The 27,297-nt window shown below is 47.3% G+C and overlaps 1 protein-coding gene and 1 non-coding gene across 3 annotated transcripts in view; one reads left to right on the forward strand and one right to left on the reverse strand.

Moving 5' to 3' along the window:
• LOC135916244 (transcription factor GATA-4-like) overlaps positions 1-27,297 on the reverse strand; it is a 206,220-nt gene that overhangs the window by 77,195 nt on the left and 101,728 nt on the right. For both annotated transcript variants that reach the window (XM_065449555.1, XM_065449557.1), the window contains exons 2-4: positions 21,154-21,548; positions 18,937-19,353; positions 1,134-1,326 (exon numbers count right to left, since the gene is read on the reverse strand). In XM_065449555.1, coding sequence (XP_065305627.1) covers positions 1,134-1,326; positions 18,937-19,353; positions 21,154-21,303 — 760 coding nt within the window. In that variant the 5' untranslated portion in view covers positions 21,304-21,548. The remainder of the gene's footprint in view (positions 1-1,133; positions 1,327-18,936; positions 19,354-21,153; positions 21,549-27,297) is intronic.
• On the forward strand, positions 9,404-9,476 carry TRNAS-CGA (transfer RNA serine (anticodon CGA)). The gene has a single exon. It is a non-coding gene; the product is annotated as a tRNA-Ser (tRNA).

Raw genomic sequence — 27,297 nt, forward strand, 5'->3', positions numbered from 1 at the left:
GGTCAGCTGTCCGTAACCAGATGAGCCATAAGTGACGACGAAATGCAGAATAAAACTGCTCCCCGTATTCTGCGACCTGGGGAGGTATTCTGTAAGAGTCCACCTAGTGAACATGTCCAATTGGTCTGCTGTTGAAGCTATGACTGGCTGGGTTGCGCTGCGCGTCCGCAGAAACCAGGCGTCAGTCACAGCCAGTCAGCACTACAACAACAGACGAAATGGACATGTCCGCTAGGGGCACTCTTACAGAATGCCTCCCCTGGTGTGTCTCTCACAGTCGACCAGACGATGCAATGCAATAAACTGCACTTCCTTCTACCCCTCCAATTTGATGAATATCTCCTTTTTCCTTTTATATTTTTCCAGCCGTCGTCACACGTGCGACAAGCATTCTGGATGTCCCCGCTGACACGTCATCCCGGTGACGTGGTGACTTGATCTTCTTCGAAACTAACATTGAAAAGATGCACGAAACAAACGGGCGAGCCAAAGAGTGAAGTAAACTGTAAAACTGGTTTATATAGTCTACTCCAGCAAAACTTTTTGTTGGGCTAGTTGGTGCATTACTGAAGTACTATAGCGCCAAACAGACGACACAGGAAGAAGAGACACGGACGAGCGCTTACTGACAACTGATGCTTTAATGACGGAAACACACAATATATATACGGCGGTGTTTGTGTATCACGTTACCATTATCATTTATAGTCATTTGGCCCTGTACACCACGTGTAATCTTCACGAACGTCACATTCACAATCGTTCTATCGCCTCTTGCCCATTTACCATGTGATGTTTTGACAATGCGCGAGTTGCGCCGCCAAATTTGTGTATATATATTGTGTGTTTCCGTCATTAAAGCATCAGTTGTCAGTAAGCGCTCGTCCGTGTCTCTTCTTCCTGTGTCGTCTGTTTGGCGCTATAGTACTTCAGTTATATAGTCTACGCGAACATAAAGTGATCACAATCGCTTTCACAAAGTGGCCTGCAGGCCGGTACAATACACCACCGGCTGCATGCAGAGACACCTCACGGAAGCCGCAAGAACGCCGACTCGAGCCCAGCCGACGTTCGCGCGGCAATTCGCACCGAGAGCAAGTGAGTGAGTGAGAGTGAGCAAGTGGCGCCCTCACCAGTGATTCTTGCGAAGGGCGAGCCGACGGCTCCTCCCTGGATGGAGGACAGGCCGGACTCGACGCCGACCCAGGGCGCCACGTCGGTGCCCATGTAGGCGTACGAGCCCAGTCCGTTGGCCGCCCGGCTCAGGTACGCGGAGGGGGCTTCCCGGCACGACGCCGCCGCCACGCTCGTCACGCCGGATGCGCCCTGCGTGCGACGCCATGCGCGCATGCGCATTGAGACGAGAGAGAAAGGAACCGGGGCCGCAAGATCGCCAGTACGCCATCTCCTCTGGCCTTAACGCGCAGCTATTTAGAGAAGCTCGAGTAATGCCGAAAGAGAGATAGAAATGTATTCAAGAGTGTTTATTTGTGACTGTTTAAAAACTCATTGTAGTGCAACTTGCATTTGACTTTCATATTGTTTTGTTCACGGGTGTATAGGACTGTGTGCTGTGGAGTTATGGACCTTGTGACGTGATTTCTTCTCATTTTCTTACATATTTTTATTCCATTGTTGTTTGCACCATGTTTGCACCACTACGTCTCTTTCTTTTATTTTCATTTCAATAAAAAAAAGAGATAACAGAGAAATCGGCCTGAAATTGAGTTCATTAGCCCGCTTTTACCCTGCGTGGTGATAAAACAGAAAGGGGAAATAAAGATCGTTACAGGTGGTGAAGGCGTGGACTGAGGGCGTGAAGTCCGGCACAGAGGGCTCTCAGAAAGTGAACTAGATTGTTTAGTCCAGTACTACCGTGTTAACTCGATAAGGGACGCACAAACGGAAACGACATCGCTGGCGGCGATGTCTTCAGACATGCGTTCTATAAAAGCGCGTGCAGGTGAGCCTTATCGCAGTGGGCAGGCAGGTTTGCTAGCTATACTGTAGCGAAGGCATCGGTTGGGTCGGTAGCGACAAACACTTATGGAGCGTCGTTTAGCTCTCTTTCTCTCTCTCTTGTGTCAAGTGCGTGCAACCCTCCCCTACACCCCCTCCTCCTCGAAAAGAATTCGTGGCTACGCCACCGAATGAGCAACGCGCGCGCGAGCACGCACACACGCACGCACACACACACACACACACACACACACACACACACACACACACACACACACACACGCACACACACACACACACACGCACACAAAAGAAAAAAAAACGCACGCGCGTACACGTGTTGAATACACGAAATGATCGCACAATACACGAAATGATCGCACGTATAATAATAATAATAATAATAATAGCTTTCTCGCATAGCATCGGATATTACAAGTGACGCGCACCTCACCAAGCTACGGCCCCCTTCCCTCCAAGACGCATCAAACCATTCAAGAGAAAAATCATTGAATTTCCCAGTGAGCTGTGAAATATATAAACATTCTTTTTTTTTCGTGAAGAACTAAACTTTGAAACTAGGCTACACTTGTTTTCACAGAGGGAAAGCGAAGAACTCACGTCAATAGTTCAATTGTATTGTTTTTGTGCGTCGGTATTTGCCGTTACGGTTTCTGAGGGTGGTCTATAGCGACACCCGACAAGCGAAAGCATAGCTTTAAACAGGAGTCGTGCCACCGGGCGATCAGTTATACGACGACCGCGACGATAGCCGCGCCAAGCTGTATATCCCATGAATTTCCCTATACTACACGACGGGTATTCTTCAGTGCGTCCGCTGGCCGAGTGTTGGCGTCAAAAAAGAGCTACAGCCAGGAGACAGCGCGCTCAGTAAATCTGCCCTTCCTCTATCCTCTGACGAAACCGCGAGAAACACCAAAGAAGGTGTACAAATGGAAATCATCCCTCACACAAACGAGACCCAGCCGCACGTTGGCCTGTCCATTGGTGCGGACACGATAATACTCCCCGGGGAGAGTCACAGAAATGGCGACCAGACAGACATGCAGCTGAAAACGACCGTCTGTCATTCCTTCCTTGTTTGTTTAAACTCGCGACAGGTAGAGATTCCGCACAGCCCACTATGACACCGGAAGGAACGTAGGAACGGCAACAACCCACGATTTAATCGGCCGAGGAACACAAAATAACGTTATCGAACCATTATTCGGGTCCACGACCGCAGAATAACATCGAACTGTCATGCATAGGGAATCACTGGTCATGGCGTTGGCGCCCCCACAACCCCAGAAGGTGCCGCCAGGTCCCGGCTCCATCACCGTGTCCCCGTCTTCAGGGAGCGCGCTGTCGTCAGCGTACGGTCATTGGCCCGGCCTCTCGGCTGGTCTTGGGTGCCGTGCGCATACGAATGCCCTAATTGGTTGAATTGAATCGCCAGGCGCGGGTGATTCCCCAGCAGACGACATAACGTTACGGTAGTAGGGATTAACGGATCAGTCCGTGAGGAGCCGTCGATGTGAAGCGGTGCGTGTTGACCTCTCTGCGCTTCCTGCCAAGCTGACTTTTTGGCGGGAAAAGAGCGGAAAATGGAGGGGGGGGGGGGGGGCGACCTCCGTCTCCTCGGCTCCACAAATGTTTCGACAACGCGTGAGTGCTCCGTTATCCTCGGCACGGATGGTGCGTCGGTGTGTTACGGTTCCCGGGCTTCTCCTGCGCAATGCCAAGTCCCGTACTCGCATTGGAGATCGCACGCATATACGGTGAGTGTTGCGACGAGAAACCGCGCGTTGCTTCGACGGCGGTCGCCATTGTGTGCGCCTTCGTCACTCGGAAATGCTGTGCGGAAATTCGCACAGCCATTCTTCCTGTGCGAATTTATTTATTTATTTATTTATTTATTTATTTATTATTCAGTGACAAGCGCCGACAGCGTCACCATGTTTTGAGAAGTAGCGTTCTTAAAAAAATTATATAGGATACGGAAGTACGTTGACTATCGTAGACGTTTCGTATAGCGCATCCTATTTATCAGTGATAACGATAGCATTGATAGGCAAGAAGTTTCGTCTTCTAACGAAGTGCGTTGGGCGCTGAGCCGGCAGCGCTCGCGGGCTCAGTCGAAAGCGAAGTGAGTCGTCTTCTCTCGGCTCCATTTTTTTTTTTTTCCGGCTTTGTTGGGGCATTGGTTGGGGAGGGAGGGTCAGCGGTCGTGAGCGCCATGTCGCGCGCTCCGATGACAACTGAAGTTTCTGTTGGCTTTCTCCTCCGGATACAGCCATTGTTCCTGTGCGAACTTATTTATTTATTTATTTATTTATTTATTTTCTAAAGGTGTTTATTTGGCAGAGCCCGGGAGCCATTAGCGTCTCTTCTACAATCTCTTCGCTACAATTTATTTATTAATTTATTTATTTACTTATTTAGAGACGAGCGCCGACAGCATCACCAGTTTCGAGAAGTAGCACTCCTCCAAAAAAAAAAAAAACAAGGTCACATAGGAGACGGGAGTGTCTTAACTATTGCAGATGTTTACGCTGCAGTTTGAGATTTTGACAACGCGCTTCGCTTTGCCTTTGTGAGCTAACTGCTAGCCATAGCCTGCAGCAAGTGAAACCTCCGCTGGTAATCTCGAAGCGAAGGTTTCGCAGCTTGTGTACCTTCCGCGAGTTTGGCGTGGAGGTGCTGTCTGCTGCTGGGCCTTCACTGGCAGGTAGGTAACCGCTATGGTGCGAAACGCCGTGCAGAACATAATCCGTTGGCATGGCGTTTTGTTAACCGCTTCGTGAAAGCTTCGCTTCTCAGATTCCAACCCGTGAGTTGAATCTGCGCAATCCTTTCTCTTTTTTTTCTTTTTTTTTAATTCGGTATGTGTCTCTGGGTGGTTGTGCCCATTATTGACTCCAGATTGTGCACATGTATGTCCAACTGTGACACTATAGAAGTACATAATCCGTGAATGTTACTTGATACGTGTTGTACTTTTCTCTGCGTACATCTGTCGTACGTCATTCTGCCCTCAACGGGCATCGTAGTACATCGCCTTCGACCTGCCTGGAGACGTCACTGCTTAAGCACTGTTCATGCGCGTGTTTTTGGTGCTTTCATTTCGGCACAGCTTGCGAGCGGTGCGATGCATAGACATAAATAATGCACAAGATTCAAGTTGTGACCTTTGCGGTGGATGATGAACACAATAACTGCATGCATGAGGTTGCGCGCTGCGTAGGACGGAAGTAAACACGATTGTACGCACCGCCGTTAGTTGTATGCAGTGTTTAATGTATACGGCTTGACTGAAGCTTCTGTTCTCATGGATTCCGACATGTGTGTTCGATCTGCATGATCTTTTCTGTTGTTATTTTTTTTTCAAGTTTTACCTGTGTCTGATTATTCACGTGCGCGAAAAAAAATTCTCCCTTCAGTGATAACCATTCGAACCATAAAGGGTCAAGGTAAAAGGGTAGAACGTTGGGCGAGTTGGTATTATAAGTATTCTTGGATTGTTGTGCGAAGTGAGACACACACAGACTAGAAGATTAGACAGACTGGCGCTCGTCCTGTCTTCTAGTCCTAGTGTGTGTGTGTGTGTGTGTGTGTGTGTGTGTGTGTGTGTGTGTGTGTGTGTGTGTGTGTGTGTGTGTGTGTGTGTGTGTGTGTGTGTGTGTGTGTGTGTGTGTGTGTGTGTGTGTTTCACTTCGCGCTACAATCCAAGAAGGGTTAAGGTTTTATGGCAGAAGCATCGTAATTTAAGAAAGGTAAGCTTCAAGGGCTTAAGCTCGTTTCCACCGTGACGACAGGCAGCAAGGACCAATAATTTTGTGCGTTTCGACTTCAAAGTGAGCCCTCGTGGCCGTCCGAGCCCTCGCAGAAGACGTTCGTTACGTATACAAGCGACGAGAATGACCGGTATATATGGGCGGTTTCCTTTGAACATCCTCGACCTGATCGATACCCGGCGTTCGCTTCGCGAAATTTAATTCAGCCGCGCATGTTTGCGGCCACTTTGATCCGTTGCTAAGATGGAAACGTTTCCGCGGGTGCTTTATTCGCGAATGGCGGGGAACCTCGCTTATATAGTCAGTTCAGTGCCACTCTTTCTGCTGCTGCTGCTGCTACTGAGGCCGCATGCGTGTAGGGTGTGGCAGGATAGTCACGTCTTTTCGCTCTCGCACCAGTCTTTCGCATCGTTTGGGTCACGTCGCTAAAGGAAGAAGTAAAAAAAAAGAAAGCGTCCCTTATCGCGCTGCGCAGGATACAAGGCGCGTTGTGAGGGGCGGGTTGGGACACGCGCAATTAGCTTCCGGGTTCTCTCGGGCATATCGCGATAAGCACAGAGACGCTGATTAAGCTTTCCGCAGGCGCTGCGTAATCAGTGCACATAATTCAGCCCTGTACCGTCTATCGATCGCCGCGCTACGCGGTGGGTCGTCCACGAACACGTAAAGTGCATTCAGGGCCTCCGAGATTGGCGCGCGCCGGCGCGCGCCAATCTTGGAGGCCGTGGTTCACCCAGCCCCATTCGATCGTACATTAAAGCTTGATGCGTTATATAGCCGCGTGTCGTTAGATAACTTTAGAGCAGCGTCTGCTAGCAAATGTAACCGCATTATATACGTATACGCAAAGATGTATCGTAGATCTCGCTACGCCTGCTCTGTGCGCTAATGATGAATTTTAACTGATGTTTACGTACGCTATGACAAAGCGTCGTCGAACAATGCAGTACCCGTGGCTCCCGATTCGGTGTGAATTGTGCCGATGGCTGCGCTCTCGCCATCGGTGATGGTCAATAAATGGTGACATAAGCTTTTGCTCCCCCTGAACTCACCTGAAACATTAGTTATAAATACTGAGCGCGTGCACATCGTAAAATCATTGGATGTTTCTGGTGTTCGCGCGGGAACTGACGAGACGCGTCGGCACAGAAATGTCGCGATGGTTGCTGATTGAGTGTCTTGGATTGGAGATATTTCGCCATTGCACCAGACAGCGTCCTATTATTATTATTATTATTTTTCAACCTTTACATTTGTGTTCCCATACGTTAGAGCAGGGTCTTTCGTTAAACAATGTATATTAAGGGACGCGCACCCCAGTGTCTCGCAAAGTGCTTGCGTTTAAGTATATATGCAATGGTACCGAAAACATTTTTAAAACTGTGTAGTATAAAAAAAGTTGTTTGTTATGTTGTGGACAGTCATGATTCTTGGGCTGTGTTAAGACAAGGACAGAAAACGAAGAGTACACGCGGGCAATAGGTCTATTCGCTGATCGATTCACTGTATTGATTGATTGATTGATTGATTGATTGATCGATTGATTGATTGATTGATTGATTGATTGATTGATTGATTGATTGATTGATTGATTGAAGGGTGTTAACCTCATGTGACAAATACAGATTCCGTGAGGAACACCGCAGCGTAGTAGTACTCCGAACTACTTTCACCCATGCACACACAGGGCCCTTCAGTTCGGCATGTACGAACGCTTTCGCATTCCACCCCTGTTCTAATTCGCCAGCCACTGCCGGGAGTCGAACCTACTACCTGGCGCTCAGCGGCAAAGCGCCATAGCCTTTTAGTCATCACGGCGGGTACGGAGAATGAACGACACAGAACGCTGTGCCCACTTATTGACCAAATTTAAAGCCGAGGTCTCGGATATATACGGTCTTGGAAAGGATATAGCTGATAGCACCTTTATGTCTCATCAGGACGATGCATCACCTGTCATTCGACAACGAACCAAGACACAGAATATCCTACATTGGCCAGGCCATACGGATCACAGAGTTAGCGCTTCATCTCCAAGGCCGCTGGTATTACTGACGGCGCTTGCTCGGCAGGATTACTATAGGGAGTCTTGAACTGGCGAAACAGACAGCTGTGTTGTTGGAGGAGCTACGAACGGAATAGTGCGCAGCGAAGAGAAACTATGATGCCTCAATATCAGCGGAGATAGACTACATCTTCTTATGAGCAGACTAATATCTTGTCGATCAGTGGTACAGGAATGGCTTAGGCAAGGATAGAAAACAAAATACTACACATATATTGACGATGAAACACATATTCATTTTGACGTCTACTTCTAGACGTATTATAGACGAGCGTTACATGGCGCCGACTGGACATACTGCGCGGCGTGAATGAGTTGAATGACTGCTACGTATACCGATCGTGAGTAGTGTGCACGTCCTCTGATTATGACCATCACGATGAGAAGAAGTGATTCGGCGCTTATGACAATTAGGTCAATTCAACGGATGCTTTGACAGGGGGAAAAAGTGTTGCAGAAGGCACGCAGCGATGGTGGTATTACGGTACTTTAGATTGGGGGCACGCTAGTCAGTGGCGTAGCTAGGTCACGTGGCACCCGGGGCCCTTAGGTCTTCTGTCACCCCCCCCCCCCCCCGCTGGGTGTAGCCGGCGGAAAGAGGGGTGTCTTCAGACGTATATGACAACCCCCCCCCTCCCTCACTGGCCCCTTGCACCCGGGGCCCACGGCCCCCCGGCCCCCCCTGTTGCTACGCCACTGACGCTAGTGTACGTTTGGGGCCCCCTAGCGCTTGGGAACACAGTACTGCGTATGCGCAGACGGTCTGCTCATGCGCAGTACCGTGGTGCTAGGGGACCCCTAATGCTAGCGTTCCCCTAATCTAAATCTCGCTATGAGCTCATCATGGATCTCCGACTGCACTTATGTGCCATGAAAGAAGACGAAGGAGAAGAGCCGAGCCGATACAAACCGAATGAGTGCCCTTTGTGGGCAGCGCGCGGTTATTTATAACTTATTGGAATCACAGTTGCCTATAAAAATTACTCGATGAAACAGCTGACTCGGAGACTGCTCAGCCCTTCGGAAATGCTGGGTGTATATAGTACATGGATTTGTCTATTCTTCGTGCTTTTGGCTTGAGACGTTCTCGCGGCGTTACTTATTGCGCTGTAACTTCCTCACCTGAAGAAATCGTCGTTCAGTGCGTGAAGGCAATAAGACTTAGCGAACATGCATAATCGCTGCAATTTGTCGCGTTTACTACCAAATATTTTGCTGAAAATTATCCAAGTTGCAAAGCCACGAAGCCGTTCGAAAAGAGAAGTACAAAGTTCAGGCAAATCCGCCCATATATATATATATATATATATATATATAAACGAGAAGAAAGGGGGTTAACCGAGGGTCTCGATTTTTATTAGTCATATCATAAGAAGCCAACAAACACTGACACTAAGGACAACATAGGGGAAATTACTTGTACTGAATAAATGAAATAAAGAAACGATAAATTAATGGAAATTAAAGTGGATGAAAAAACAACTTGCCGCAGGTGGGAACCGAACTCACAACCTTCGCATTTCGCACTCCCAGGGTTCTGCTAGTACACATAAATACCCAAGAAAGTGGATGGGGAAGCAGCGCCGCGGTAGCTCAATTGGTAGAGCATCGCACGCGAAATGCGAAGGTTGTGGGTTCGGTTCCCACCTGCGGCAAGTTGTTTTTTCATCCACTTTAATTTCCATTAATTTATCATTTCTTTATTTCATTTATTAAGCAGAAGTTTTTCCCTTATGTTGTCCTTGGTGTCAGTGTTTGTTGGCTTCTTATGATACGACTCTATATATAACGATACTTCTCATGCTGCTGCAGGGTGCCATCCTGGAACGCTGTCAAATGCCACTGTGTTGCTTAAGTCAACCATGTTTGCATTTTGAGCCAATCACAGGGGTCGTAGCACCCTTGCGAGCCAGTCAGAATTGACAAGATGGCTGTATCTGAGAACGTTTCAGAAATGCCCCTCACGAGCAATTATAGCCGCATTATACTTCCAGCTCCCGCTCCGCCGCGTCAGAATCCCCTATAGTATTTTTTGTATAATAAACTCTGTAGTTGGAGCGACCTGACGCAGAACACGTAGTCGCCGTCTGCGGTCACCTCCCTTTCTAATTGAGGCTAAAGGACAGGCGTGCATTGCTTAGAGAACACTGCTCACGCTGTAGTGGCATGCAGTTAAAAAGGCGAGACAAGAGCCAACCGGCTCCGGTCAACGGTTTCGCGAGGTTTCTCTGCGCCGACCAAAAGGACACGGGGCCTCGGTTTTGCTGTTCCCTTGCCTGATTCCTTTTTTTTTCTTTTCCTTTCTTTCTCTCTTTTTGTCTTTAAGGCTCCACAGGGTGCCAGCGTACTGCCGACTATAATGCGACGGTTCTCGACACTTTCTTCCTTTGTCTTCGAAGCAATTAAAGCTGCCGGCGAGGGTTCAAGGAACGAATAAAACACAAACCGCTTCCATTACAGCACGACGCCTCCCAAGTCGAAATGGGAGGAGAATGAATGAGGGGAGAGCTTTCCGTTCGCGCAGTAACTACAGGCACTGTTTCTGGAGCCAATCGTTACGGCAGGGCCACAAAATGCCACTTTGTATAACCTGAATAGCTTTTCACGTTAGCTAGGTAGATTATTTTACAATATTTTTTTAAAATCTTAATATTTTTCACAAAATAGTGATGTGGCGCGATGCACTTGTACACCCAGGATAATCCTTTTATCTAATTTACGCTTAAAAAATACAAGTCCCCTCTATCGTTATCATTAAAGAAAAATTCTCCGACGATTACGATACTCGATAATGCAGCCGTAATCTTTACGGGCGAACGCTCGCGGTGAATGCTGTGCGCGAAGACGAGCTTTCTGGTTCTTTTCTTTTATGCGAGGCATATTACGAGAGCTCAACCGAGCTACTCAGGCGCGGCGGTGTCGCCTTCAATACCACGTGACACCGTGACGTCACGACAGAGGAGAAGTGGCTTTGGCTCAACTCTTGCAAGATGGGCTCGGTGGGAATCGAACCAGGGTCTCCGGAGTGTGAGACGGAGACGCTACCACTGCGCCACGAGTACGATACTTCAAAGCGGTACAAAAGCGCCTCTAGTGAATGCGGTGTTGCCTTAGAAACGAGCTGTTTCTAAGGCTCAGGCGTGCGTCGCTTGCTCAGCCGCACATTTCGTTGCCGCGCCGAACGCTGCGTTGCTCGACGCTCACCGCGTCCAATGCGGGGCGCGTGGTCGCTGCGCCGTAGCTCATTGTCTTACACCCCTTGGCGGGTCGACGGGAACGCTGTCGCGTTCCACTCTTGAAGGCGAAGCAGAGTAACGCATGAGTTGTTTCTTCGTCTAGCCGAACCAAATATAGCCAAGCAACAGCAGTTCACCAGGCTAAACAGTGGTTCAACAACTAAAATAAAGGCTAGTATGCTTCGCATCCTGGGCTTAACCTTGCCTAAGCCACAGCCATTTTTTTTTTACTCCGGACGGCTGGAGCTGCCGCGGATGCGGGGACGTGAGCGCCATCTGGCGGTGCTTCAAGGCGGCTTCCTCCCCTTTCCTTCTTGCGCTCTTTTCGCCACCGTAGTCTTCTGCTTTTCTCCTCACCCTTTCGCCATATTCCCCTCCTCCGATTTCCACCTCATGCTTTCACTGTAACCTCCTTCTCCGCTTTCCTCCTCGCCCTCTCTTCGCTATCGCCTTCTTTCATTCCCCGCTGCGCTTCGCGCTCGCTCGGTTACTTCGAGGAAGGACGAGGCACGCCGACGCCCAAAGCAGGAACGGGCGCTTAAGAACTTCGTTCTAAAACAAACATCATGAGCAGGCTCATATACTGCGCATAGAGAGCAAGAAAAAAAAATGGCCAGGCTTAGCTTGGTTAAGCCAAGAATGCGTTGCATATTGCGCGAGTTGGGGCCCAGCTTTTCCTCCGGCTGTCGTGACGTCACGTCACGTGGTTGCGCTAAAGGTCAATGGTGGCTGCCCGGCCGCGCCCAAGGGCTGAACTGAGTGATTGCAATATGCAACGCATAAAAATAGAAGCAACTTAATAACAAACATAGCAAACTTAAAAAGAGAATGGACCCACATATGAGACGCGCAGCAATGAACAATGGCTCATACCCTCAATGGTGGCTGCCCGGCCGCGCCCAAGGGCTGAACTGAGTGATTGCAATATGCAACGCATAAAAACGCTCAGAAGAACACAGAGGCTACAGGTCATTAAAGTGTTTAGGACCATATCTACAAAGAAGCTCTTACGATATATAACTGTTCGTAACAACTGCCCGCCAATCGGGACGTTAGCGAAGGTGGTCGGCAAATGGCGAAGCACACATACGAACAATGAAATTGTGATTTAGGGATCTAATTACCAGGAAGGACGCTGGAACCATGCGTCCTTCATCCTTTCCCGTCGTCTTTCCGGTGCTCCTCTAAAGTGTATAGTAGCAGCAATAAACTATTTATCAAAAGAGCAGGCGACATCTTGAACCTGGGCCGCCGGCGCGTCCTCGTTCCAGGACACTTAATTGCTGGCAAATACCTCAGCTGTCCAAGTTCCAACTACACGTAGCTGCAGCTCCCGCCTTAAGTATATACCGCCATCGATTCCTTTAAGTTCAAACTACACGTAGCTGCAGCTCCCGCCTTAAGTATATACCACCATCGATACCTTTAAGTTCAAACTACACGTAGCTGCAGCTCCCGCCTTAAGTATATACCGCCATCGATTCCTTTAAGTTCCAACTACACGTAGGTGTAGCTCCCGCCTTAAGTATATACCGCCATCGATTCCTTTAAGTTCCAACTACACGTAGCTGCAGCTCCCGCCTTAAGTATATACCACCATCGATACCTTTAAGTTCAAACTACACGTAGCTGCAGCTCCCGCCTTAAGTATATACCGCCATCGATTCCTTTAAGTTCCAACTACACGTAGGTGTAGCTCCCGCCTTAAGTATATACCGCCATCGATTCCTTTAAGTTCCAACTACACGTAGCTGCCCTTATAAAAATGAACGTTAACATTCTTTAGAACTCCTACCAACTTTCTATTTACTTTATTGACAGTCTATTTACATTTACATTCTAGTAACATTTGTTCATACACAGTCAAAAGACTTCCTTCTTACTTTTGTATAAAGAATATTTTCAATACACCGTTAACAGACTTTCTTCTTACTTTTGTATAAAGAATATTTTCAATACACTGTTAACAGACTTCCTTCTTACTTTTGTATAAAGAATATTTTCAATACACCGTTAACAGACTTTCTTCTTACTTTTGTATAAAGAATATTTTCAATACACTGTAAACAGACTTTCTTCTTACTTTTGTATAAAGAATCTTTTAAATACACCGTTAATAGACTTCGTTCTTATTTTTGTATAAAGAATATTTTCAATACACTGTAAACAGACTTTCTTCTTACTTTTGTATAAAGAATATTTTCAATACACTGTTAACAGACTTTCTTCTTACATTTGTATAAAGAATGTTTTAAATACACCGTTAAAAGACTTCCTTCTTACTTTTGTATAAAGAATATTTTCAATACACTGTTAACAGACTTTCTTCTTACTTTTGTATACAGAATGTTTTAAATACACCGTTAATAGACTTCCTTCTTATTTTTGTATAAAGAATATTTTTAATACACCGTAAAAGACTTCCTTCTTACTTCTGCATATAGAATATTTTAAGGTCCCCATCAACATGTATTTTTCTAGCTTTTGTCTCTATAACCACTTTAGTAGTGCGTCACAAGGCTCGTTACTTTTGTGTAAAGAATGTTTTACTATACGTCATCGAACTATATTTTTTTGTTTGAAGGACATGTATCCTCAATAGGTCCACAGCTCGTACTGTTTGCCGAAAAATATTTAGAATGGGAAGTAACTTGAGAGTTTTTGATAAATTTTTCTAACACACATTAATGCCTACATATGACATACTCAGGAGTCAAGCTCTTTGTTTTAAATCATAGTCCCAATCCAAGTCGGTAGCGAGTTGTTGACGGAGCGGTACTAAAATGTTTAAAGAAATATCTTCGTAAACTGTTAGAACTAATCTTTCTAAAGGTTCTACTGGACTACGTGAGCGTGCGGTGACGTCAGCAGACTCCGAGAAAATTTGCTTGCGCTACACCACCTGACCGGTTTGATAGCGGACTACTGTGCAGGCCGTGCACCAATTGCAGAGCTTTATCCCGACCTTCGGGCTGGTTAATTAAAGGCCGATTTACGCTTGAGCCGTGACGCGTGCGGTCGTGCAGAAAACTGTACATTTCACCCACTGGTTCACAAATTTTGGCATACACTGGGCTCGCACATGCAGTGTAAACCGAAATGTCTGTACCAGTCTACGAAATGTGCAAATTTTCACCCGACCACACGCGTGCGGGCAGGCGGGTGGTGTGGCGCGGGGCTGGAGCGCAAATTTGCCCTTACCACACACTGCTATTTCAATGCCACCAATTAGCTTTGCAACGAGATAATCAGGTCAGTGCACTCTGCGATATAAATAGTACGCCCTAAGCTCGAACGTGTCAGCATAGTAGTGTCAAGATATTAGTTAAAAAGAATAAAAAGAGCCGAAACTCATGGTAACACGGCGCTGGAACGTTGCCGCTCAAATGTCCAAAAGGCTGAAAAATACAGCTGCTGCTGAGTGAGAGCGAGTATTGACCTGAGAAGCGCACAGTTCGAATAGAAAGAAAAGCTGAACTCTGTGCAAGTAACATCTTTCTGTGAAAAAATAATTAAATTACCCTTACTGTATAAAAAAATGTAGCTTTCTACGCGTTCCTATTCGCACGCTTTCGTCCCTTCCTCCTACTGACGGCTGCTGCACATTAAAGGAAATGGACATTGCATCAAAGTGAAGGCAAAGTAACTATGTCAACTGATGTGCTTTATGGCTATGGTAGCTTGCTGTGTGAAAACAGATAGAAAAGAAATAATTATGCACTCTTAACATTCAGTGATCTTGCTCCACAACACGGCGACAAAATTTTGAGTTCCGACAACGGGTCATCATGACATCCGTAATAATGGCATTCCGTATACCAAGAGCCAGGATATCAAAGGCCATGCTTTTGCCGTGCTTCGGGCGTCTGAAAACTGCTAACGTCATAGCCGCCACGCTTTGGACATGTATTTAACTATAAAAATAGTACTACAATGTGCTTCACCGCATGGCGCTAGGGAGCAAAGCTTTGTCTTTGAAAGCAGCAAGTGCTAAAGGATGCTCTTGCGCAAAATAGAATAACCACATAATTTACCCAATATGATATTTTTCTGCGTTTATTACATTTCGAGAAAAAAGTCGGTTGTCAGAACAATAATTGTCTAGAAAGGTAAAACTATACAGCCCCTAAATACCCAACAAAATAAGCCGGCTGTCGTGTCAGTTGTTTTTTTTTTTTTGTCAACGTCGCGTCGGCCATGAGGCGCATTCCTCCCTCTAAGTGCAGTTCCCAGAAAGGGGTGCGTACAAAAGGCCGGCCACAACTTTCACTGAGAGGCGACGAATGTCTAGGTGTGAGTCAACCATCACAAAGTACTGGGGAAGAGGTGGGGGGGGCATGTTCCGGCTTAAAGAGGGGCTTTAGTTCCGCGGCGGTCAAGGCGAAGCAGGTGGATGGAAAGAATGTAGCATGCCTCTCCCGCGCATGCGCAAAAATTTGACAGTTGGCCGAGTCGAGGCAAAGAGGGTGACTATCGCAATCGCCATCAGTTCTTTTGCGACGCCGGCATGGTACGGTCGAGCGGTGTAGGTGTTTCGTGGCGTATTGTAGCAGCAATCTAGCTGTTTTTGCTGCTTTTTATTCTTATGATGTGTTGTGGCTAATTCATCAATCCAAGCCAGCCAGCAAGGTGTTTGCGAAGCCCACGGTGCTTTCATCGTTCCCTGATGTGAGCGTTTCTGGAACTTCTCTGCCAGCTGCGATGCAGTGTCGTGTGAAGTGATTCAATATTGGCACTGTCCGTGTTTTACACTGCACAAGTAGCGAATAGCTGTTCCTCAAGACTGCTATGCGCCGAAGTTTTCTCTATCTCCAAACTAAATAAAAGGTATGTTCTTTTCCATCATTTTTCATAAACATTTTATTTTGATGTTATCTTATTTCTTCCTACGCCGCATTCTGGCAGGTTATTATAGCGCGAATTGTAACGACGTGAAATGTTTTAAAAACGATTGTCTTACATTTGTCAGCTGCCCCGCGTCATGCGGTTCGCTTGAAGTTGCTATAAACAAGAAGCGTACAAATACTTCGTTTTCACAGTGTTCGCATTGACTTAATGTGTGTTAAATATTGTCTGATCATGAAATCATTCTTTGCTCCTTCGTACTCTGGCTGCACAGAATGAGAGATAGTAAAATATTGAGCGTATAGTTTCATGGTTCACAATTACATATGTTTCAGCGAAACGGTTCACAATGAGGTAGGTTGCACTGGTTAGACAAGTGCGACTGTGAAAGAAAATCATTCGCGCTTGTTAACCATTGCAACCAATGTCATTGTGAACCGGTATATTTTGACACTGATATTTTTTTTCGAGTAAAAATAAACGATCACGTCAAATTACAGAAGCGTTCCATATAATAAGGCGTGCTTAAAGATGCGTCAGTCAGCCATTGGTTGCTATCACTGACAAAGCATTTGTATTCTTGAATACTGCTTGAAGCTCTGTAATCTGTTTATAAAAAATTGGATGACACGTTTTGCACATGCTCGGTGCAGCTAGCTGGCGCTCTTACGTTCAGTCCTTCCAAAAATAACCAGCTGTGAGTAAGCGCTCGCGTGTCCACCGTCTCTGCGTCCGTGTCTATTGTGCGCGCTACAAGTTTCACCATGAATAAACCATTTAATTAACTTTTTGAGTGAGTAACTCATTTATGCAGATAATTGGTATAGAAAACATTCTGGGCACTTTCCTAATTTTAATAACATGTAGTAAATACAACGCAGCAAATGATATGCATTGCAATATGTTCCCAATCCTTGCCATCTCCTCTGCAAGTAAACAGGGATGACGGTTACAATTTTAGGATTCATCTGAACCTTGTTAAAAAGCTGTTCTGTGTATGTGATACGCTAACCTGAACATGATGTTAACAGTGACCATCTTGTTTCTGTGCAGGGTTGGTTCATTCTGCAAACATTCTGGACATCAGCTCTGAATGTAAAGAATACATTATAATCGATGCTTCCTAGAGATTATGCGACAGCTGCCATGCCGTAATCAACTAAGTTATTATTATGTTTATTATTTTTATTGATTTCTCTACTACTCTCACAATTCTGTGTGAATATTTTTTGTGTGAATAAACTTCTTTCAGTGAAAACTTGCATTTGTTTTCCATGTACATGTACCTTCTGGGTTTCATACTGCCTTTTACCAACATGTTCACGCATACTGACACATTTTTACACTATGCTACTAGGTCGTATGTGGGACAAATGTTACTAGGGGGATAGCAAGACGTCAGTAGCAAGTACATAAGGACATGGAAGTAAAATATTGCCAGAGTGTTTCTAAAGAGCCAAAAGACTGGTGTTGGTTGGCGGTTAGTAGAATGTTTACAGACCATCTATGAACATGCTTCAATTGAAGTACGGTAGCCAATTCTTGATAGGGTCCAATTCTTGATAGAATCCAATTCTTGATAAGATGTTACTAGGGTGTATAAAGACATGTACATGTTAATAGGTGATTGGTAGGAAGTTGGCAGAACGTTTACAAACATTGTTCAATTGGAAGAATGTTAATACGGCATATAAACAAAGCTTGCTAATAGGGGATCGGTAGGAAGTCAACAGAAAATATATGAACATTTTTCTTTTGAAAGAATGTTAATATAGTGTATAAAGAAAGCTTGTTAATAGGGGATCGGTAGGAAGTCAACAGAAAATATATGAACATTTTTCTTTTGAAAGAATGTTAATATGGTGTATAAAGAAAGTTTGTTAATAGGGGATTGGTAGGAATTTAACAGAAAATATATGAACATTTCTCTTTTGAAAGAATGTTACTAGGGCGTATAAAGACAAATGTTCATAGGAAATTAGTAGGAAGTTTAAAGACATCCTATGAACATGGTTCTATTGGGAGTTGGTGGCCAATTGTTTCTAGGATGTTACTAGAGAGTTGGTAGGATTGTATAAAGAGATTTGGTAGAATTTCAATTGACTGTTGGTAGGTTCTAGTAACAAAAGTCTATAGACTGTCTAAAAAATGTTGCTAGAAATTTTTATAAGGGTGCAGCTCCCGCCTTAAGTATATACCGCCATCGATTCCTTTAAGTTCAAACTACACGTAGCTGCAGCTCCCGCCTTAAGTATATACCGCCATCGATTCCTTTAAGTTCAAACTACACGTAGCTGCAGCTCCCGCCTTAAGTATATACCGCCATCGACACCTTTAAGTTCAAACTACACGTAGCTGCAGCTCCCGCCTTAAGTATATACCGCCATCGACACCTTTAAGTTCAAACTACACGTAGCTGCAGCTCCCGCCTTAAGTATATACCGCCATCGATACCTTTAAGTTCCAACTACACGTAGCTGCAGCTCCCGCCTTAAGTATATACCGCCATCGATACCTTGAAGTTCCAACTACACGTAGCTGCAGCTCCCGCCTTAAGTATATACCGCCATCGACACCTTTAAGTTCAAACTACACGTAGCTGCAGCTCCCGCCTTAAGTATATACCGCCATCGATACCTTTAAGTTCCAACTACACGTAGCTGCAGCTCCCGCCTTAAGTATATACCGCCATCGATTCCTTTAAGTTCCAACTACACGTAGGTGTAGCTCCCGCCTTAAGTATATACCGCCATCGATTCCTTTAAGTTCCAACTACACGTAGCTGCAGCTCCCGCCTTAAGTATATACCGCCATCGACACCTTTAAGTTCAAACTACACGTAGCTGCAGCTCCCGCCTTAAGTATATACCGCCATCGATACCTTTAAGTTCCAACTACACGTAGCTGCAGCTCCCGCCTTAAGTATATACCGCCATCGATACCTTGAAGTTCCAACTACACGTAGCTGCAGCTCCCGCCTTAAGTATATACCGCCATCGATTCCTTTAGCAGTACACCAACATGCGCATCGCACCTGGAAGGCGAACCTCGCGTGGTGCGCGGCCAGGTGTCCGTGCGCCGGCGCCGGGCTCGAGTACTGGGCCGCGGCCGCGGCTGCGGCCGCAGCCGCCGCCGCCGCCGTGTCGGGCGACCCCCGCACCGCCTGCCCCCAGACGCCGCCCAGGTGGGCGCTGTGGCTCTGCATCGCGCCGGCGGCGGTCGACGGGTGCTGGTGGTGCGTCGTCGAGGGCTGCGCCGTCGCGGGGTTGTGGTGGTGGTGATGGTGGTGGTGGTGGTGGCCCCTGGCCGGCGACGACGTGGGCGGGGGAGGCGCCACGGCCGGCGACACGGGCGCCGGGGGCATCGAGGCCGCGGCCATCGAGCTCACCGCCACCGACGGGGCCGCGGGGGAGGATGCGGACGAGGTGACCACGCTGCCCATGGACGACATCTGCAGCGGTATATATTACGGTTACGTACGCATATATATGTGTGTGTGTGTGTGTGTGCGTGTGTGTGTGTGTGTGCGTGCGTGCGTGCGTGCGGCGCGAAACGACGACGCGGACGTGTGGCGCTCTTATAAATACTATGTTTCATACACAGCAAGCAAGCTATAATTAGAGAGGCTTGCCACTGCTGCCATTTTCGGGAAAAAAAATGTGTGTGTGTTTCTTTTTTTTTCATATGAAGGAAGGACGGAAGAAAAATCGAAAATGAAATAAATCCATAGGTATTCGTCGTGTAATTCGACGTGACATTGAGTCTCGCACTACTGGGTCGCAGGATGTGGCGTATTTGTTGCACAAGATGCGTCGCAGATCTGGGCCTATGTGTTTGCCATTGAACGAGCAAAGTGGTGCGTTTCCGCTTACTTCGAGACCTCCGATTGTGTATTTACGTGCCACTTTTGTCTTATGTATATCGTGCCATTGAAAATAAGCGAAACAAATATGAGTAAGGTATATCAATTAGTTGTTCCGTGTAGAAAGCGTCACAGATAAACAACAACCGCACTGCAAGCGCGAGGAGTGGGACTTTGACCGCACTATACGCGTATACATAGCTTCCGCAGAGTTGCCTGCTGCAGTTTACCGCATATATAACAAAGTCCTCGGGGCCTCCGAAGTCATTCGTAGTACAGGTGCACTTCGTTGCCAAGATCGCGAACCGGTCAGCGCCCAATGAAGCCGGGACAGAATTATTCCTTCGTTATGCAGGTCATTTCGTTGAAAAGAGGCGTTCGTTGTAGTGGCGTTCGACTGTAGTGTTAAACGCAGTACAGGTTGGAAGAACGCGGGATGCTGACCGCATGGTAACGCTGGGCGTGCGCCACTGAAGAGCGCAGTTGCGTATGCGCTGGCGAAGTATATACGAGTTGGCGTGTCGAACCCAAGAAACCTGTCTATGTTGCGAGGTTCAAATCAAGCTGCCCGCATTGACTTAACCTAACCCATCCGGAAACGCCAGGTGACGCCTAAACGCGTGAGGAAGGTCTTTCTTATGTACGTTCCAAACTTGCACATATATATGGACCGTTAAGGACCTTGTTTACGTACCCCCACTACCGCAATCCTTATATGAGCTCAAAGAATGCACCAGTGCTGCAGTGCTTACAATTGACAGAACTATGCTACAAAATGCATGGAATGAGCTCGATTATCGTCCGGACGTGTGTCGTGCCACAAAAGGGGCACACATTGAACATTTGTAGAGGGTGCATAAACTTGGTGAGTTTGTGGTTCCTTTCATGTATCTTTCACATGCGTACGTGTAATGCTCCTGAAAGACAAGTCCAGTTGTCGAAACGTTGGCTCCTGCTTTCACCTTGTTCTCGATTTGCTCATCGTCTTGAATTTCAATCTCCCGCCTTCCCCGTGCTTATCTTGAAAATATAGCCTTTTAAAACGAATGAATCATTTTTACGCTAACCCTTTATATAACTTGGAAGTAGAAAAAAAAAAGGCAACGTTATTGCCTATAGCGCGAATAATTACACGCAACGTGGAAAGTGTCATCTGACATATTTACAGCGCTGAAAGAAAAGAAAGAGAGATCCCCCATCCATCCCAGAAAAAGAAAAAAAAAAACGCACAACTTTGAGAACGAATGCAGGTTCAGCGTACGTCCTGCCTTAATCATGTGCGTTTCAGTTTTCCTTCTTTTTTTATCGCTGTAACTAAGCAAAAATACTCATACCAGCTGCAGCTATAGCCCAGCTTTCTGACTAAAGTATAAGTCGCGTCCTCCTTGCCTGGTGGTGGTGCATGTACTGGTGCGGCACGGGCACCAGCGGCCTGGTGCCCGGCACGTACACCGGTGGTCCCGGGTGCAGGAAGGCCGCCGAAGCGGCGCTCGAGCCGTCCTGGTACGACGGCAGGTGCATGGCCAGGTTCTGGAACATGGCTGCTGGCCCCCAACCGTTGGTGCCAATGTCTGCAGCCGCAGTGGGGTGGCCGACGGAGCCTAGAGCACCCCGAACTCGGCGCCGGCTCTCATGCCTGCCTATAGCTCGAGTCGCGTCTCTTGCTACCGGCTGCTATTCAGCCCGCGGCTCGATGGTGGTGATGAGAGTTGGACACTGAACAACGGGACCCGGGACGTCATTGCCGGGACACCGTCGAGGGCCGAATGACTCGAAAATCCATCCTGCGCAAAGAAGATTGACGACATGAAAAATGTTTGCCGCAATTTTTTTTTATAACCGTCGTCTTCCACACAAGTATACACGTGGGTGACCGTGGGGAGGTCAATGTAAACATTGCTTCCCGTCTGTCGCATGTACAGTCAACCGCAAAAGTTTACGGGTTGCAGGGGGGAGAAAACAAGGGTAGGAAAGGCAGGGAGGTCAAGCAGAACAGCATCTGGTTTGCTACCCTACGCTGGGGGCGCTGGGGGTGGGGGAAAGGGGAATAGAAAGAGGAAGAAAGGGAGAGAGTAAGCACTGAGTACGTGTGGGAGGGACACCATGCACAAGGACACTATAAACGGTCTCTTAAGCCGGCGCACTTCAATTACTGCACTAGTGCACGAATCGCTTTTCGAGCCAGTGACGGGTGTGGCCACGATCCGAGTATCTTTGACTCGGTGAACGTCTCGAGTACAGTCGGCGTAAAGGTGCCCGCAGAGAGAGGCGTTGGGCATCGTAGCGAGGGCAGGTACACAATAGGTGCTCGATGGTCTCCTCGCACCCACAGTAGTCGCACATCGGGCTCTCGGCCATTCCCATACGGTAGGAGTATGCGTTCGTGAACGCCACTCCCAGCCACACGCGACACAACAAGGTTGCTTCGCCGCGAGAAAGGCTAGATGGAAGTTGTAGCCATCTATACATGCAGGATCTACCAAGAAGCTGAATTCTCGCGAAGCGTGGTCACACAACCTCGAATTAAATGTTCTAGCATGTACTAGCCTTCGCCACCTATACACATTGATTCATTAAATACGAAGTGTCATGCTTTAACAGTGCAGGAGTTCGCATTTGAAGGGAAAACCGCAACCCGTAGACGTTTGCTGTTGACTGTATGCGCTTCGCCACGTTGCAGAGTTCTATAGCTTGTCCGTACTGGACGATATAAGCACAACTCTGATAGCGACATCTAGAGACGCAGAGTTTAACCATGCAGAGCACACAAAGCTAATTCTGCAGTGACGTATCATATTCTGCGCTTAACTAATGGTGTAAAGCGTTGGTAACGATGTGATCGTTAACGTTCAGTCATTTTATGAGTTTTCATTCATTCGGGCGACACAAGAATGTTTGAAGCGCGTTGTGGTTCGACAAGGCTTGCGAAGATGTCGTTATATCGGCTTCGCTTGTCCCGTTCACGGCTCTGTCAGTCCGGAAATCCGTAAACGGCGGGAGGAGGAGGAGGAGCAGATTTTAATGAAGAGAAAGCAGGAGAGGTCGGGCCTGGAGAGTGTGTCTCTAGCCTGCTACTCCTCACTGGGGAAAGGGGAAGTGGGAAATACAGGGATAGGTAGGTGGCGGGTGATTATGTTATGGTACAATGAGGTACTATATACTATGGTGAGAAATAATTCTGCAACATCGAAAGGACCTACCGTCACAGAAGAAGGCCGTGCAAGCGCTTTTGCGCTTCTTGCGATCTACCGGCCTGTGTGAACGACTTTAACTGGAACGCCTTTTGTGTGTGTGTCTCCATGTGTGCGCGTTCGTTTTTTTTTTTGCGTTTTCCTGTCTGTCATCTTTCTAACCCCTATCCCCCATCCCTAGTGTAGGGTAGCAAACCGGAGTCTCATATCTGGTTAACCTCCCTGCCTTTCCTCTTCATTCTCTCTCTCTCTCTTGTATCACGCCCATTAAGCGAAACCGCAACACATGTGCGTTACGTAAATCAAAAGACCCACGATTTTGCACTTCGTGAAAGCTCGTGGGACTCCATCTTAAGTTAACGTTCATAAAAACCATCGCATTTATTAGAAATCTTCAACTCGGGTCGTTGACTGTTGTTTAATAACTGCAGACAAATAGGAAAATAGGCCAGATTGTACAGCTGGTTATGCCAAGACACGCTCAGAAGAAATGCAAAGCTGATCCCTCACCCCAACAACGCGAACTCAGATACCACAGAAACACTACATACGAAGTCTGCATTGAAAAGATAAACCTTATTAATTGAGCAAACCATAGGAGACGCTCCTAAATATGCACAAGCGTAACGTAACGAAGTTCATAACACAGCGAAATATAAAGACAAGGGTGTAAACACATACAAGAATCTCGTATTGTTCAGGTAAGCCTCTCTGTAGGAAGCATTACGTTAGGCAGTGCAAATATACAAACGCGAAAAGAGTGAATTAAATACGTTGCTGTATCCGGGCACTTGCCAGCTTGCCCCTTGCTTTGCCCTTTCGTCTCCTATATGTTTTCAGACCAAATAATAATAAATGTATTAAAAAACATTTAAGAAAACATTATTGTGACACCGGTACGTCCTTATAAACGCCCCCTCCCCTCCCCCTCCTCCATCCAAGCCTCAAGCATCGATATTCTGTAAAGTGGCAAGAACGGTAGTGCGGGAAACCACGGTGGAGCAACTTCGGTCACGTGACTCCCACAAGATGGGCTCCCATGCTGCGGCGCATGAGAATATATCTTTTAAAAAATTTACACAACCCTACGAATGAATAACAACTCTTGGCACCTCATTCCAGTGACGATGACGACTTCATACCATGATTATATTAAAAGAAAAATAGAAAAGAAAATTAAGAAAGAACATGCCGACACCAGTACGACCTTGCGTATCCCGCTCATCCCTTTTCAGTCTCAACCATCGCCACTCTACCGCGAGAACCACGGTGGAGCCACTCCGGTCACGTGACGCCGACAAAAAATGGTTTCCCATGCTGAGGCGCATGCGAAAATATCCTCTATAGAATTAAGGGAATCCTGCGAATGAATAACATCTCTTGGCGGCTCATTCCAGTGACGATGAGGGCTCCAAACCATGATTTAAAAAAATAAGAAGAAAATTGAAAAATGAAAAACGATATACCGACGTAAGACCGTACGTGTCCCCCTCAACCCTTTTCAGTCTCAACCATCGCCGTTCTAAAACGGCACTGCGAGAACCATTAGTGGAGGGGGGGAGGCACTCAGGTCACGTGACTGCGGCAGAAGGGCTCTTATGGATAAGAGAGAGAGAGAGCACAGGCGCGCGCTGTGCTCGCTACACAGCGTGCGGCAGGACCATCGTTCATCGTCGAACGGCGGGGGAGAGGAGGTGGCGGCGGCGGCGGCGGCGAGCGCGCGGTTACGGCGAGGCGAGGGTGGTCGACTGTTACGACAACAATTGCCGCGGCGGAAGGAAGGAAAGAGAGGGAGTCACGTGCCTGGGGCAGCTGCCGCGGTGGTGCCCTCTACCCATTCGGGCCCCGAGGCGCCGGCGCGGGTCCAATCCGCAAGCCGGGCCTTGCTTCGGGGGGCGAGCCCGGGGGAGGGGCCTGACGCTCGTAAGTCGCGCCGCGCGTGCGGTGTGCATAACGCGAGACCCCTTCCCCGGCTCCCGCTGTGGGCACCGAGTGAAAACCGCGCGGGCCGCCGCAGCTGTCGCGATGGGTTCCCGCGGCGTTAGCGTGGACGTTAGGTGTAGAAGTCGCTACGAGACCGGCGTTTTAAGTGGAGTTTGATCAGTGGGAAAGAGAGAGAGTTTTAATGGGAAAGTTAGATACGCGTTAGGCTCTGCGCTGTCAAGCTGCGCTTGGACGCTTCAGATTGGGTGAGTGGAATTGTACGAAAAGAGAACGCAAAGAATTGACTGGTTGGTTATCCGGTGCTCTCCTTGACTCTTCCCCGATAGGAAGACCTATAACGTAGCCTCCTCTATACGACGGACGACCCAGACTACGGAGCTGTTTGTCTCTCTTTTTCTTTCTTTTTCTCTCTCTCTCCCTCTCTCTGTCTGTGTAATCTTTTCATTCTTGTGACTTTTTGTTCGTTCGATACCCGTTGTCTTTGCCTGCTGTGCCCGGTCTCGTTAGCGTCTACTGTATCGAGCAGCGACCGTAAATATGGCCGCAGCTCTTTTCAGTAAAATGCAGGTCGACGATTGTGTGTCTGTTACGCCTCTCTTGGTGCTCGTCAGCTGTGTGCGTCTTCGAGTGTCCAAGTCAAGATATGGAACGGCCACGTAATAAAAGTGTAAAGAATCAATAACCGATATAATAAAAACGAAGAAAAAAAAAACGATCAAGTTCAGGTGTTCGAAGGTCAAAGAATGCGATTGTTCTTTTGTTCTTTCAGCCAGTTCCCGTACATAGCCCCCGAAAGCGAAAAAAAAAAGAAGAAAGAAAGACAGAAAATGGAAAAGAAAAACGCGGCTGCACCTTAGAAGCGCCGCAAATTCTAGTCTGTGGGAGTTGGAGCAATCTAGTCGTCAACAATGAATGCACCGCCACAATGATGGGCATGCATTTAACAACTTTTATTATTATTATTATTATTATTATTATTATTATTATTATTATTATTATTATTATTATTGACATGATATAAGGAGATGTTGGGGCAGAAACACGGAGCCGCGGAAACTGCTTGGCTCTTGGACATATGGTACATACAAAATGCACTTGCGAACTAAGACTACAGAACAATGTACAGCGCAGTTACAACAAGGTTGCGCTATCACGTACAAGTCAAACTAACAACGCATGATTACAAGGACGCTCTTAAAGCAGCGATGCGAACAACAATCTCACATGACCAAGAAGCACTCGAGCAGCGATGCTGATACGTATATACATTTCTCTTGTTGGAGCCCGCGGTTCGAAACGTTGCCGTGGAAACTTCCGGAAATGCCGGCACGAAACTCGCACGATAGCCGATAGCCAAAACGATAGCCAGTTGGACACGTATAGGTGCGGGATGCCATCGTCACCCTGCGCGTCGGGTGCGGGTGAACGACACAAAACTTGCCCTTCTTGCAGCCATTAAGAGACCGTTTATATAGTGTCTCTCAGCATCCTCCCACACGCACTCAGTTCTCCCTCTCTCCCTCATTTCCTCTTTCTATTCCCGCTTCCTCCACCCCCAGTGTATACAGGGTAGCAAACCGGGTGCTCGTCTGGTTGACCTCCCTGCCTTTCCTGTCCTTGCTCTCTCTCTCTCTCAAACTTTCGCAACACTCTCTCTTTCCTTTTGGAGAGGTTGGGGAGGGGGCTTGTAATATTAAACGCATTGTGTTTCTAACGTTACATGCGCCGCTTGAATTACATTGCGTGATTCCGTCAAACGAACCGGAGAGGGAGAGAGATCCATTAACAGCGCAGGACAACAAGGACTCGCCTAAGGAAGGGTTCTTCAACAGAGGCAAGGGCGAGGGCCGTGTGAGACCATAGCGTGCAATGCCGGGCGCCGCTTGCTTCCTTGTTGATATATGCAGGGAGAACGTGCTAGGCCCTTGCTTCATCCGTGTGCGTGTGTGCGTATGCGTGCGTGTTTGTGTTCATCGCAGGACGTATACGTCTGCTTGACCTTTACTGTCCTTCTGCGTGTTCGCGTGCCCGCCTGTTTCGTCCTCGCCGAATGCATGCACATATAAGAGACATGCTTAGCTATATTCCCTATGTGTACATCCCTGTGCATCCCTATGCATCCTATGTATCCTATGGATCCTATGCATCCTATGCATCCCTATGTGTACATGGTGTCCCAGCTAACAATACGCCGATGCACTCTAAGGTGTCGCGACCTTCTAAATGCATGTTCCTGACTGTTGTATGGAGTAAGTCACACTATTTTTTTTATTGTGCTTAATTGCATGGTTAGTAAAGAGTAATTAACCGACTTCGGCATCAACCAAGTTAGGCGAAAAATTCCAATGAGAAAATTGTAGAGCGCTTTGCAAAACGTCCGATTAGACAGTTTCTAACT

The sequence above is a fragment of the Dermacentor albipictus genome, chromosome 5 (genome assembly GCF_038994185.2).
Source record: "Dermacentor albipictus isolate Rhodes 1998 colony chromosome 5, USDA_Dalb.pri_finalv2, whole genome shotgun sequence".
In the NCBI taxonomy this organism is placed as follows: Eukaryota; Metazoa; Arthropoda; class Arachnida; order Ixodida; family Ixodidae; genus Dermacentor; species Dermacentor albipictus.